The 14,124-nt window shown below is 41.0% G+C and overlaps 1 protein-coding gene across 1 annotated transcript in view; it reads left to right on the forward strand.

The window, feature by feature from the left end:
* LOC140514520 (interferon-induced protein with tetratricopeptide repeats 5-like) overlaps positions 1–12,248 on the forward strand; it is a 13,341-nt gene extending 1,093 nt beyond the window's left edge. The window contains exon 2 of the mRNA XM_072624973.1: positions 7,554–12,248. Within this exon, the coding sequence (XP_072481074.1) occupies positions 7,554–8,994 (1,441 nt within the window). The 3' untranslated portion in view covers positions 8,995–12,248. The remainder of the gene's footprint in view (positions 1–7,553) is intronic.
* The last annotated feature ends 1,876 nt before the right edge of the window (positions 12,249–14,124 follow it).

Raw genomic sequence — 14,124 nt, forward strand, 5'->3', positions numbered from 1 at the left:
CCCAGTCCCGCCTCAGTCACTCCCTTACTTTGCATGCCATTGGCACAGTTCATGCTTTTCCTGCACATTACATTGTCTTGTCATCTCTCCCATGCCAATCATGTATCTCTAATTCTTTTGGAAACACCCAGAGAGCAAAGAGTCTTCCACTGCTTTTGTGCACCCCCCAGCAGCGTGCATGAGGTTTAGGAAATCTTCCTTCCCTTCCTTTGTCCTCATCCAGGCTGTTCCCTCAACACTGGCTCCTTAGGGTTCAGAATGAAGTCAGAAGGGATATCACATGAGTGGAGTTTGCATTCCCATCTCCTAATCCAAAAGAAGAGGTGTAAGGTTTATCCAGGACCATGTGGACTCTAGCAATAGGAGCTGCTAAATGCTAAGTTTAAGCCCTGCTAACTGTGCTGTGTCTGGCTGGGCTCACGGTGTTTTGCTACAGTTGTACAGCCTACCCTGGACCTGCCCCATTTTGGTTCAGTGATGAAATGTAAATAGTCTCTGTGCATAGAGATTTGGGGAGGTTTCATCTTTCTGCAGAGGGCACACCCCAGTGTGTCAGGGTAAGACAGGTGCTGTTTTTCTCCCATAAACCTACATAGCTGGACCCTCCTATTAACCAAATTCTGCAAAGATCTAGAGCTAGAGCTGAATAGGAATTCAGAGGCCACCCTTTATTTTGTATACAAAAAAATTCGGTGGCAGGAAAGCAGAATGAACTGTACCAATAGTGTGCAAAGTAAGGGAGTGATTGAGGTGGGATTGGATTAGTCAGGAAAATCCTCCAGGAGCAGAGGAATCTGGTGGAACTGGATCTTAAAACATGCAATGGCAAGAAATGACTGGAAACGAGGGGACGTGCCACTGGAAGCACAGCCCGGTATGCCAGCTGCTAACTCTCTGCTGTCAGGCTCAGAAAGATTACTTGGCATACCTGAAATCACACAGATAGTAGTTGTCACAAGCAGCATGTGAACACAGGTCAGAGCTGGGAGGCTCCTTTTGCACTGTTTCCTAATAAATAGCCCCCAGAGAACTATGATAATGGGATGAAGAAATATTTAGGAAGCAATGTTTTGTGTTGTTTTTTTTTTTTTTCAAAAATGGTACTGGCTTTGGAAAGTCGGGGGAGAAATTTGTTTTTCTAAGCACTAGGTCACGGCAGAGGCTGATCAGAGGTAAGAGACAAGGTAGAAACAGACAACATAGGTGGTCCAAGATGAAGCCTAGATAAGGAGAAGGTGAAATAGCAAGGGCACCTCCAAGTGGGAGATGTGTTCATTAGGTCACATGTGACCTCAGAATCATTGAGTGTTTAAAAGCAGTACTAAATTTCTTTTTCCTTGCAGAGGTGGGAGACTATGGGGATGAAACACTGCATATACCTTCAGGCATATATGGTGTGATAGTTTTGCTGAATTTTTTTTTCCTCCTTTTTTATTCTTTATTCCCAGGATAACTCTCTGGGCAGGGGGTGAAGAAGGGATACAATTAGAGATGAAAATGATATAAAAACAAAAGAGATTATTTTATAAAGTGGTGCTAAAATATGCAAAAATTTAAAAAATGACTCTGTAATAAACCTTAGTTCAAGGTGTCCGAACCACATCTGTAGGGCTGCCCTTCAGAATTTCATTGGTAGCCTTTGGAGGAAAGAATGCCATTACAAATTATATTGTCCTTTACCCAGTCTTCCACTTCCCTCAACCCCCTGGAGCATTTGACACCTTTGACTAGTACTTCCTTTATAAAACCTTTTACTCCTTTGGTTTCTTAGACATCACATTGGTTCTCCTCCTACTTCCTAGGCTACTCTTTCTACTCTCCCTTCAGTGGAACCACTTTCTTCCCCAGATCTCTAAATGTAAGCATTTCCCAAACTCCACCCTTGTCTATCCGATCTTCTTTCTGGACAGTTTCTCTTTGGATATCTGACCCATTCGAATTCTGATGATTACCAAATCTCCATCACCAATCTGAAACTCTTCTCTGAACTTTGTCCATTGCTTTCAAGTGCCTCTAGGAATACGCTGCCTTTCAGTCCTTTTGCAGTAGTATCCAAATCTTTGTGACCCCATCTGGCAAAAATATTGGAGTGATTTGTCATTTCCTTCTCCAGCTCATTTTACAGATGAGGAATGGAGACAAATAGGGTTAAGGGACTTGCCCAGGGTCACCTAGTAAGTGTCTGAAACTAGATTTGAACTTGGGAAGATTAGTCTCCCTGACTCCAAGCCCAGCATTCTATGTACTATGGTGCCACCTAGCTACCTCTAGTAAACCTCTACCTATATGTCCCACCAGTATAATAAATGTGCTTTAAAATGAACTAGAATAGGAATTATCCTCCTTTTCCAAAATGTAGCTTCCTCTCTACACTTCCCTATTTCTATCTTCTAGTTTAGAAACCTGGCTTGTGAAGTGGAGAATCAGTCATTTCTTCCCCACCTCCCCCCCCACTGTAGTCAGTTACCAAGTCTTACTGATTCTTCTTCTGTTAAGGTAGTATGTGTGTTCATCCTTCGTTGCCAAAGAAGACCACGCCATCAGAGAAATGATGACATGACTTGCACTTGACTTTGTTTTGAGTGAGGGAGGACTGTGCAAGGTCACCAACCTCACTTCTCCTCCAGAACCATCTGAATCCAGTAACCAGATATTCATCACAATGACTGAAGATGACCCAGGATGAGGCAGTTGGGGTTAATTGCCTTGCCCAAGGTCATACAGCTAGTGAGTGTAAAGTGTCTGAGGTGAGATTTGAACTCAGGTCCTCCTGACTCCTGCCCTGGTGCTCTATCCACTGCACCACCTAGCTGCCTCTTGTTAAGGTAGTAGCAGTACGGTGAAACAGGAAGAACACTTGAGTGTGGAGGCAGGAGACCTGAAGTCCAGGCCAGAGTCTGCTAATAACCTGTAATTATTATTCATTGTAATTAATATCAATAATAAATTAATAATAAATATTAATTAATTATAATTAATCTCCCACTATTACCATGCTATGATTCCAGTCTGTTTCTCTTGAATCAGTTCCTTGCTTTGCCTTTCCACAGCTAGGGTCTCATCGTCTTATATCCAGACTGTTACAAGTCTCCTAACTTGTTCCCTTAGTTCCCATGCTACAATCCATCCTATAAACCACTATCAGCTTAATCTTCCTAAAACACCATTTTGCACACATCAAACTAGAGGCTAGACTAGGTGACCCACAGGATCATAAGAATGGAACTGGATGGGACTTTAGAGGCTCTCTAATCCAACACTCTTGTTTTACAGAGAAGGAAACTGAGGTTCAGAGAAGTAAGATGAATTCCCCAAGGTCACAGAGACAACAAATATCTGAACCGGAATTCAAACCCAAGTCCTCTGATGCCAAATGTAGTATTTGAAATCTCCACTCGATCATGCTTCCCCCATGGTCACTTGCAATTCTAAGACCTTATTACTTTTGTCCTACCTACACACCACTTTGTGACTGATCAGACTCCATGCTTAAGGACAGGGAATACAGATAACAGACACATTGCATCAAGTAGAGGCTTATTGTCTACCTAAAAATAATGTGGAGAAGATAGGTATCTGTCCTTGACACACTCTTACCCCAAAATCCTTGAATGAGGTAAAGTCACGTTGTTCCATGAGCCTCCATCTTTTTGTGTATTCAACTGATATAAGCACATTCCAAATTAACCAAGGCTCGCCTTTCACAGGTACCTTCAAGGTATTAGACCATTTCAGAAAATGTCATTATTGTTTAGGAACTTTAGCTAAAATGTCAGCTTAAAAGCTCTCTTTTTAGGGTTACAAAATCTTGACATACTTTTCCTATATTTCAATATTTCCATACGTCTGTGATCACATAGTTTCCTTACAGTAGTGCAGATCATAGCCCACCCCTTGCCTTCTCATCATGTGTAACCCTTACAAATCCTTCCATCAATCCCCAATGGAGGGCCCATCTACTGTGCTCTTAACAGTACCTGGATTCCAGTAGAGACTGAGAGATGGCCATCTGCTGTCTTTCATTCTCAATATATGACCAAAAGACATCCTTCCCTGCCCATGCGTTTCCTGGATGACATCTTTCTTGCTGCTTCTCTCACACATCATCCATACTAATAGATATTGTCTAGTTATGTTTACCATGCATCTCTGCATTGTTCTTTAAGTGATTAGAACTACTACTTCTTCAGAAAGTGTGACATTCCATGATTTAAAGTCACATAGTATCACTAATAGAAGATCAGTGTTAAAGAAATAAGCTTTGTTTGGGGAAGAAACTTGGGATTCTTTGAAGGAATTAAACAATTTTCTTCCTCCTCTTATCTAATTGTGGACACAGTTTATTGTCCATCTACAAGATATGTCTAAGTTAGATGTACCAGCTCAATGAGTTGTTCATCAAATTGTACATGAAGTTCAGATAACAGTCAACAAGTATGTATTAAGAGCTGTTTTATGTATCAGGAACTCACCTAAGCATTACTGATATAAAGAAAGTTAAAAAGAGTCCTTGTCCTCAAGGAGGAGATAACATGAAAATAATTAGGTACATACAAGATATATACAGAGTACAATGGTGGCAGTAACTAAGGAGGATCAGGAAAGGCCTTCTGCCATCAGTGAGATTTAGACTGAATCTTGAAGGCAGCCAAGAAAATCCAGAGACAGAGATGATGAGGATGTATCTCATTCCAGCCATAGGGGACAGCCAATGCAAAGGGATGAAGATGGGAAATGGAGTTTTGTGTTCAAGAAATAGTAATTAGGCCAGTGTAACTGAATCACAGAGTATAAGAAAGGGATCAAAGTAGGTCAGGTTATGAAACAGAGGAGTTTCTGTTTGCTCTTGGAGGTAGTGAGGAGGTGCTGGAATTTATTGAGAAGGGAGTAGGGAGGAGTGCAATTGTCATTTTTCTACACTTTAGAAAAATTACCTCAGCAGTGGCTTGGAGCATAGATTGGAGTGGGGAAAGACATTAAGCAGGGAGACCAATTAAAAGATTTTTAAAATAGCATATACATGGGGGCTAACAATGCAAAAGTATGGGAGATTGGAGATGGGAGATGATGGGAGAAAGGAGTTAACATGTTAGAACAGAGAACAGAGAAAAGGCTAGTCTGGTTGGATCACAAAGTGAATGAAAGGGAGTGATGCCTAACAAAGATGGAAATATAGGTTGGGCACAGGTTGTGAAGGGCTTAAAAAAAGGAAACAGAGATTGTATTTGATCCTAGAGGCAACTGGGATCCACTGGGGTTTATTGAATAGGAGAATGATATGGTCAGATTGTGATTTTAAAAAATCACTTTGGCACCTATGCAAAGGATGGACTGGAGTGTAGAGACTGAAGTGGACATTATTCCCCCCCCTCCCAAAGCCCCTGGGTTGAGATAATGTCTGTTGAGTTTCTAGGCAGGGTTGGGCCTAGTAGCCACTTTCTGTTAGTGGCTACACTTTCTGTTGTACCCCTTTGCCTAGCAGCTGCCTGGGCCCCCATCTCTGTTGTATCCCTTTGCCTAGCAGCTGCCTGGGCCCCCATCTCTGTTGTATCCCTTTACCTAGCAGCTGCCTGGGCCCCCATCTCTGTTGTACCCCTTTGCCTAGCAGCTGCTTGGGCCCCCCTTTCTGTTGTGCCCCCTTGCCTAGCAGTACCTAGGAACCCCTGTCAAAACTGTTCTGTGAAAAATGTGTGCTATTGGAACCACAAGGCTATACCGGGAGGTGCTATGATGCTTAAAAGGCACACACACCTTTGTTCGGGGCTGCCTCTTCGGAGGACAGCCACCGGCTACTAAAGATGTTCCCAAATTCTCAATTGACTCTTGCCTGTGCCTGTCTCGGTCTGTCCATTTGAGAGACCAGTTCAGCTTGGAAACCAATTAGGAAGATATTGCAGTAATCTAGTCAGGAGGTAGTAAGGGCCTGAACTGAGGAAGCAGTTGTATTAGGACAGAGAATGGTTGAGATTCAAGTGATACTGTGGAGATATAAACAGAGAGATTGTCAACTGATTGGATAGGTGGGGTGAGGGAGGATATAGGGATAACACCAGATTACAAACCTTGGAGAATGGGAGAATGGCTGTGCCTTTGACAGAAATACAGGAATTAGGAAAAAGTTGGGGCTAGTGTGAAGATACTTAGGTCTCTTTTGGACATATTGAGTTTTGGATGCCTCTGAGACATCTACTTTGAAATGTCCAAGAGGCAGTTGATAATGAAGCTAAGGGGAGAGATGGGCTAGATATTTAGATCCAGGAGCCATCTGCACAGAGATGATAATGAAACCACATCTGATGGTATCTCATGAGGTGACTGAGAAAAAGCATAGAGAGAAAAAATGAAGGGGTAATATGACCATTAGGCTTTTCAATGAAGAGGTCATTGTTATCTTTGGAGAGTATTTCACTGGAGTCGTGAGGTCAGAAGACGAAGGAGTGAGAGGAGAGGAAACAGAGGAAAGCAAGCATAGACAGCTTTTTCTAAGAGTTTAGCTGGGAAAGGAGAGATATAGGATAATAATTTGATGGAATGTTAAGATCTAATCAAGTGTTCTTAACTTATTTTTTTTAAGGGAAGGGAAATATTTGGGTTTGTTTAAAGGAAATAACAAATGTTCCAATGAATAGGAAGATACTGATGATGAAGATGATGAGTTTACAATCTGCTGGAGAAAATGTAAATGGCTGAAACAATCAGGCACATATAGAGGGGTGAGGCCTTGGCAAGTGGAATGGGCCATGTCTTTACCAAGAGACTGAAGGATAGGAGGGGAGGATGAGGTAGGATGTTGTGAAGGGGTTTTTAGATGAAGATAAGGGGAAGAGAGAGTTCATGTCAGATATCCTTAATTTTCTCAGATCCAATTCCTATCCCTATTTTAACCTATAAAAAAGGAAGATTAAGAACAGAAGTCTTGCATAGTGAATAGAGAGGTGACCTTGAAGCCAAGATTTGAATTCAAATTCTGATACATACTGGTTGTGTGACCCTGTCTAAGTCACTTAATTTCTCAGTGCTAGTTAACGCTGGGATCACATGGTTCAGCGAAAGTACCAACCTGCCCTGGTAGAGTTTCCTTTTCTGAAAATTCTCCTACTTCCCAAGGTGGTTGTGAGGATCAAATGAGATAACAATTACAAAGTACTTAACACAGTTCTGGGTACATTTGGTTGTTAAGTCATTTTTCAGGTGTGTTCTACTCTGTCACCCCATTTGGAGATTTCTTGGCAGAAATACTAGAGGGGCCTTCCATTTATTTCTCCAGGTCTTTTTTACAGATGAGAAACTGTGGCAAAAAGGATAAAGCAACTTGCCCAAGGTCACACGGCTAGTAAGTGAATCAGGTCAGATTAGAACTCAGGAAAAGGAATCTTCCTGATTCCAAGCCCAGCACTCTATCCACTTCACCACCTAACTGGGAGCATAGTAAATGTTATAGATGTTATGTTATAATTATTATTAAATATTAAAAATAATGGCATTTGGGATTATGAATCACAAGCTGTTTCAGTTTGTGCCTCTGAGACTAAACTGTATTTCATCTCTTACAGTGAAATATCTAAGAATTCCTTAAAACACTTCCTGCTGCAGTTGGATTGTCACTTTACTTGGAATCTACAGAAGGAGGACATTGATATACCTTATACAGAAGAGAGAATTGATGACCAGCTGGAATATCTGACTATTAAATCCAAAATCTCTCTTTTTAACTTAATGGCCTATGTGAAACATCTAAAAGGCCAAAATGAAGAAGCTTTAGAAAGTTTAAAAAGTGCCGAAGAAATGGTTCAGGAGAACTACGCTGACCATGTAGAAAGGAGGAGTCTTGTGACCTGGGGAAACTACGCCTGGATCTATTATCACATGGACAGACTCACTGAAGCCCAGACTTACCTAGACAAGGTGGAAGCAAGTTGTAGGAAGCTGTCAAGTCCTTTCCGCTATAAGGTAGAGCTTCCAGAAATTGAGTGTGAGAAAGGGTGGTCATTTCTCAAGTTTGGAGGGAAGTATTATGATAAGGCCAAAGCCAGTTTTGAAAAAGCCCTGGAGTCAGAACCTGAGCACCCAGAATTTAACACTGGATTTGCCATTGTCACTTACCGAATGGATGACTTTGATAGAGATGGCACTGATATTAAAAGTCTTTCTCTGAGCCCTCTGAGGAAGGCACTTAAGCTGGATCCAAAATGTACATTTGTTAAGGTTCTCCTGGCCCTAAAGCTCCAGGACTTAGGGAAAAGTTCTGAAGGAGAAAAATATATTCAGGAAGCCCTTGACCAAGTAGCGTCTGAACCCTATGTGTTTCGCTATGCAGCAAAATTTTACCGCCGAGGAAACAACGTAGAGAGGGCTATTGAGCTCTTAAAAAAGGCTTTAAAACTGGTACCAACCTCTGCCTTCCTGCATCACCAAATGGGACTTTGTTACAAGACACAAATTATTTCAATCAAGAAGGCCACACGGAAGAAGCCTAGGGGAAAGGATAAACAGGAAGTAGACACACTAATCCAATCTGCCATATTTCATTTTGAAACAGCTGTCAGAGAGAAACCTCTGTTTGTGTTCGCTTACTTCGACCTGGCCAACATGTACTCTGAAGCGGGTCAGTTTGGAAAGGCAGAGGGTATTTTTCACAAAGTTCTAGGCCTAGAACACGTGAGAAAAGAGGAAAAACAGCAAGCCCACTTCAAATATGGCTGCTTCCTGCAATTTCACAGGAAAAATGGAGATCTTGCCATGCACCATTATCTAGAAGGGATAAAGATAACTCCCAAGCTTTGCACTCCACTTGTAAAGGTTTTGCAGAATTTAGCTCTCAAACGGCTGAATCAGAATTCTTCAGATGCAAAGAGTTTGGAGGCCCTTGCTTTGGTTCACAAGCTTCGTGGGGAGAAGAGCCAAGCAATAGTGTATTATGAAAGAGCCTTGAAACAGGATCCTAGTAACAGTGAATACATTGGTGCTCTGTTAGAGCTGCGCCTCTCCATTTAAAATCTCACATTTCAGAGTATTTTTTTAAAAATGTAAGACCCTTTATGGGTTTTTAAAAAAATTATTACTTTATACACATAGCAGACTATAAGGCACAGACTTGAGTCAAAGGGGGGATATGTAGTTTTAGCCAGCTGCTGAGAAAACACAAGGAACTCCACTAATCTTCAAGGACTGGCACTGCTTTCTGATGATTGGCTGACTGAGGACCAGTAGACAGGAGGAAGTGTGGTCTATAAGTATGACTTACATGGCTCCATCTACCACCTGGACTCTTCTCCCATGTCTTCTCTTTTGGGGGTTTCCAGATCCAGGTACATCAAGGTGGGGAGGTGAGGGAGGGCAGGGCATTCTCCACCACCATCTGGTTGTCAGGGGCATCACTAGTAACTTGCATAATTTTCATCTAAAATTGAACCATCACCCACTGTCCAACTGGGTTGAAAACAAACTCCTGAAAGCATGAAAGAGAAATTGTCTCTGAGAACTTTCACACTATACCCTAAAAATAGTAATAAACCTGGCCCCTAAGTCTGACAAAAGTCAAAAGCTGCTGGTATTTATTAGAAATGACAATTATTTTTATATGCCATTTATTAAAAAGTGATATTGAATCTTATAGCTAGGGAAATACAATTAAGGATAAAGTCAAGTTACCTCTGGATCTCTTAGCTAGAAAAAGAAATCGCCTGAACCATAACTATGAATCATATTCATAACATAAATATTTTTCCCAGATTAAAACTATATTTTTTATCAATTGACAATACAGAGAGGAAACAAGTTTCAGACGTTGTTGGTCCATGACCAACAAATATTGCATTTAACCTAATGGGGACCCCTAAATAGGAATTGTGGTATTTGACACCTGCCGGGATAGTACCTCCCACTGCCCTGCTTTGTGGTCTTTCGTCAGAGGTACAATCTGAGTCTTCCAGGATAGCTTTTGAAATGTTTTTCTTTTAACTGAAGGATTGAGAAAGACAGCTTCAGTCTCCTGGGAATCTTCTTGGCTCTTTCAACTTTCCAAGTGCTTAGAGTGCATTAGCTTCTAAGTGCTACAGAGTAGCCAGTTATTTAAGGGATCCAGGACTCCAGAGGCTGCATAAGTCCTGTGTTTCTATACCTGACTTGTGTTTTTGTCCCTTCTTTTGCTGTAAGACAAAATTATCTTCATAATCATGGTATTAATAGAATATGTAGAAAGTAGACTAATTGTACTTTCCCAAGTGAAACTCTCAACAAGTGAGAAAAAGGGAAGCCATATCAAGGAATATTTTCTCCTGTAGCCAAAAAAATGTCTGGGGGTGTGGGGGGTGGAAGTGGTTTCCACAGATGGTAGGTAGCACCAGCAGTGAGGACAATGAGTACAGATAGACAGTCTTAGATTAGGGAAATCCAAGCCTAAACATTGTAGGGTTTGGAGGAGAAGTGTGTGTGTGTGTGTGTGTGTGTGTGTGTGTGTGTGTGTGTGTGTGTGTAAGAAGTCTTAGATTAGGGGATGAAGCACTCAGATAACTATGTGTCATCTGATAGCAGTTCCTGCCCAGAGGTGGAGAGCTCTTCCAGTGAAAAAATGTACCCCACCTCTCTAGAGATCAGTGCCTTGGGGCAAAGCCCCTGCTTTCTACCTCCCCCAACACCAGTTATAACTCTGTTATCAAATAGGACTAATCTTCCCTTAGATCCACTCAAGGATAAGGCAGAAGACATATGCTGCTCCTTTATTCCTCCACGTCCATCATGCCAACATTCAAGGTAATCACCCCAATCCTGGCAACCCACATGAGAGAGCCATCAATTCCACAAAAATTGGGATGGTTGACTACCATACCAATCCAGAGGCTTCAACCTCATTTTTCTTTCCCTTGCTGAAGTACCAAACCAATCCGAAGAGAAAAATGAATTTGGTCAAAGAAAAAGAGATTAAACAGAGAAAGAGAAGGAGAGAAACATGAAGAAGAAGGTCATTTATGTGCCAAGGACTCATGAGATTGGGGGTAGGAGGATAGAAACCACTAAAGAAAGATGGGGAGGGAGCAGTGAGCAGGCTACCAACAGGTATAGATCCCTCCTTAGTGCCTGAGCTGATGCTAAAATTGACTTGGTTCCTTGCTCTCTGATATGTGTGTATGTGTGTACATACACATACATATATGCACATATATGCATATACACATATGTGCATGCACAGTACATATACACATGTGTGTATACACAATATCTATATATGTGTACATATATGTATACACATATATACACATGCATGTGTACATATATACACAAGCATGTGTATACATATATACATACATGTATGTGTGTACACATGTGTGTATGTATATATATCTGTATGTGTTTTCTCAGGGGAGTAGATTAGCAGTAACAACAAAATGAAGTAAAAAATAGAATTTTGTTTTTTCTGAGCTTTTGTGAATTACAGATTGCCAGTTCCAGTTGCTATGAAGGACTTTAATAGCAGTTACAAAATTTAGAAAGGGCTTCATAAAAGAATTAGATCAGTCATGCACAACAAAATGGTATTTACTAACATGTGGAGAGATGCAGGGTCTACAGCAAAACACTCAAGAGGCAGTAAGAAAAGAACACAAGCGCAGTGATCACCAGAACCATGGTGATGGACAGAAGGTCTTTCTACAGAAGAGCAATGGACCTTTGGAGAAGCTGCCCTCTATTCAGTATCCCCAGCTCCACCTGGCTCTATATTACTTTCCCTAGCTGGGATGGCATACCTTCAGAATCACCTTAGCAAAACAGCTTCCTAAGGCAACTGAAGGTCATGGGTTTTATAGGGAGGGACAGGGTCTTGCTCAATTTGCTTGGTTTCCCATATTTGATGTCACAATCAGAAAGATGCCAATTGGCTAAAAAGACTGGATAAATCAAATAAGGCATGTAAGAATAATAGATCGGTGATAGAGAAATGACCCTCCAGATGGGGTAAAGTTCATTAGAGTCTGGCCACATTCACTTGTAGGTAACCCAACCTCAGCTGACCTGTTGACTCATATATTTACTTATATTCTTCTAAGTCTTATAGGGATCTAGGGACCTGTTGTAATCTTTTATTTTTCATTAAAAAGCTTGTAATCCCTTTTCAGTAATGAATAATTATCCCAAGACCCTCCCCTCTTTGGATCATCAAATATTAAATATTTGATAAACTGGAGAAATCTTTTTTCCTATTAATAATTACTCTTGTTTCTCTGCAATTAAATAAATATTAAAATATTCAACTGCCTTATTTTTTTTTCTCTTGCTCTTACTTCAAACCAGCTTAGCTCTTCTGTTCCTGAGCCAACTCCATCGCCAGTTAGCTTTCTTCAAGGCCCCCCATGTCAACCCTATGAAACTCTGATACGATCATTTCACTGTAAGCATATTCACCAGTTTGAACTTTTCAATAATTAAACTTCTTGCCTCTTGACTTTAATTGAGACCTGAAACCTGACTTTCCCTTCAGAATAGCTTTTCTATTGGATCTCTCTTAAATGGAGTCTGATCCTTCTCTAACAGCAAATAAACAGATGCTCTAGTTGGAGTGAACAAGATCCAAAAGACCCAAGATCTGGACCCTGAGGAAGATGGGTCAATGCAGGATATGTGGAGGGAAGGGGCTTGGAGGGAATATTAATAACTGAATTTTTGTAATCTTTTATGTTTTATAAAGTACTTTCAACAACCCTTTCAGGTAGGTAGTACAAGTATTATTATCCCTGCTTTTTAGATAAAGAAACTGAGGCTTACAAAGGTTATTTGACTTGCCTATGGTCCCAAAGTTAGAAAGTTTCAGAGCTGAGTACTGCTAACTCCAAACCTAACATTCTTTCAGTGCTGTCCAAACAAGCTCCACCATGACTCTATCCTGGACCTTGTTTCCTACTCCCTTAATATACTATTTTACTTGGTGATCTCATTTGCTTCCTGGCTTCAGTTATCATCTATATGCATATCAATTGATTTATTAAGCCCTAATCTGTCCCTTGAGCTCTGTCTCTTTGACATATCAAACTTAACATGTCCAAAACAACCCTCATGTTTCATCCCCCCTTCCAAACTTTCCTATTACTGTTGTCTATTGACACCAACATCTACTTAACCACTCAGGGTTGCAACTTAGGTGTTCTCCTCAACTTCCTGTTGGCACTCACCCCACATTTCCAATGTGCTGCAAAGAAGTTTGATCATTGCTCTCTGCAGCATCTCTCATCTGTGTTCTTTTCTTTCCACTCATCCAGTTGATACAGGGGTCCAGGGGTACAGGTCCCCGTTACTTACACCAGCCCTGCTTCAATAGCCTGCTGATTGTTCTGCCTCCCTAGGTCTCTCTCTAATCCATTCTTCACTCAGTGATCGATGATCCTCAACGCAGAGGTCTGACCATGTCACCTTCCAATTCAATAAACTCCAGTGGCTCCCTATTATTTCCAGGGTCAAATAAAATTCTCCATTTGGTTTCTAAAGGCCTTTACCACCTAACCCTTCCCACTTTTCCATTCTCCTTATATTTGAACCCATCCCCATACACATGCATAGTCTACAACAACACTAGCCTTTCTATCTGTGCCTTTTCCCTAGATCGCTTTCCCCCTCCTTACCTCTGCCTCTTGGCTTCTCTAATTTTCTTTAAGACTCAAATCAAATCCTACCTTCTACAAGAAGTCTTTCTTGATTGCTTCAGTTATACATACAGCTTTTTTCATCTTATGTCCCCATTAGAATGTGAGCTTTTTGAGGTCAGGAACCATGTTTTTGCCTTACTTCCTATCACCAGGACTTACTACCATGCCTAATACATAGTAAATACTTAGGAAATACCTACTGACTGACCGATTTTAGTTACTGAAAATCATCAACTTTTATCTCACCTTCAGTGTGCATGTCTGAGATCATCAACCCATGTGCTAGCTAAATTATAGAGCTACAGATTTTTAGAATGGAAAGGGACCTTAGAGATCTTCAAATTCAATATCTTCAAATCAACAAATATGTATGAAGCACAGCTAGGTGACACAGTGGATAGAGAACCAAGCCCAGTGCTCATGTCAGGAAGACATGAATTCAAATCCAACCTCACATCAGACACTTACTAGCTATGATACTCTGAGCAAG

The sequence above is a fragment of the Notamacropus eugenii genome, chromosome 1 (genome assembly GCF_028372415.1).
Source record: "Notamacropus eugenii isolate mMacEug1 chromosome 1, mMacEug1.pri_v2, whole genome shotgun sequence".
NCBI classification, from domain to species: domain Eukaryota; kingdom Metazoa; phylum Chordata; class Mammalia; order Diprotodontia; family Macropodidae; genus Notamacropus; species Notamacropus eugenii.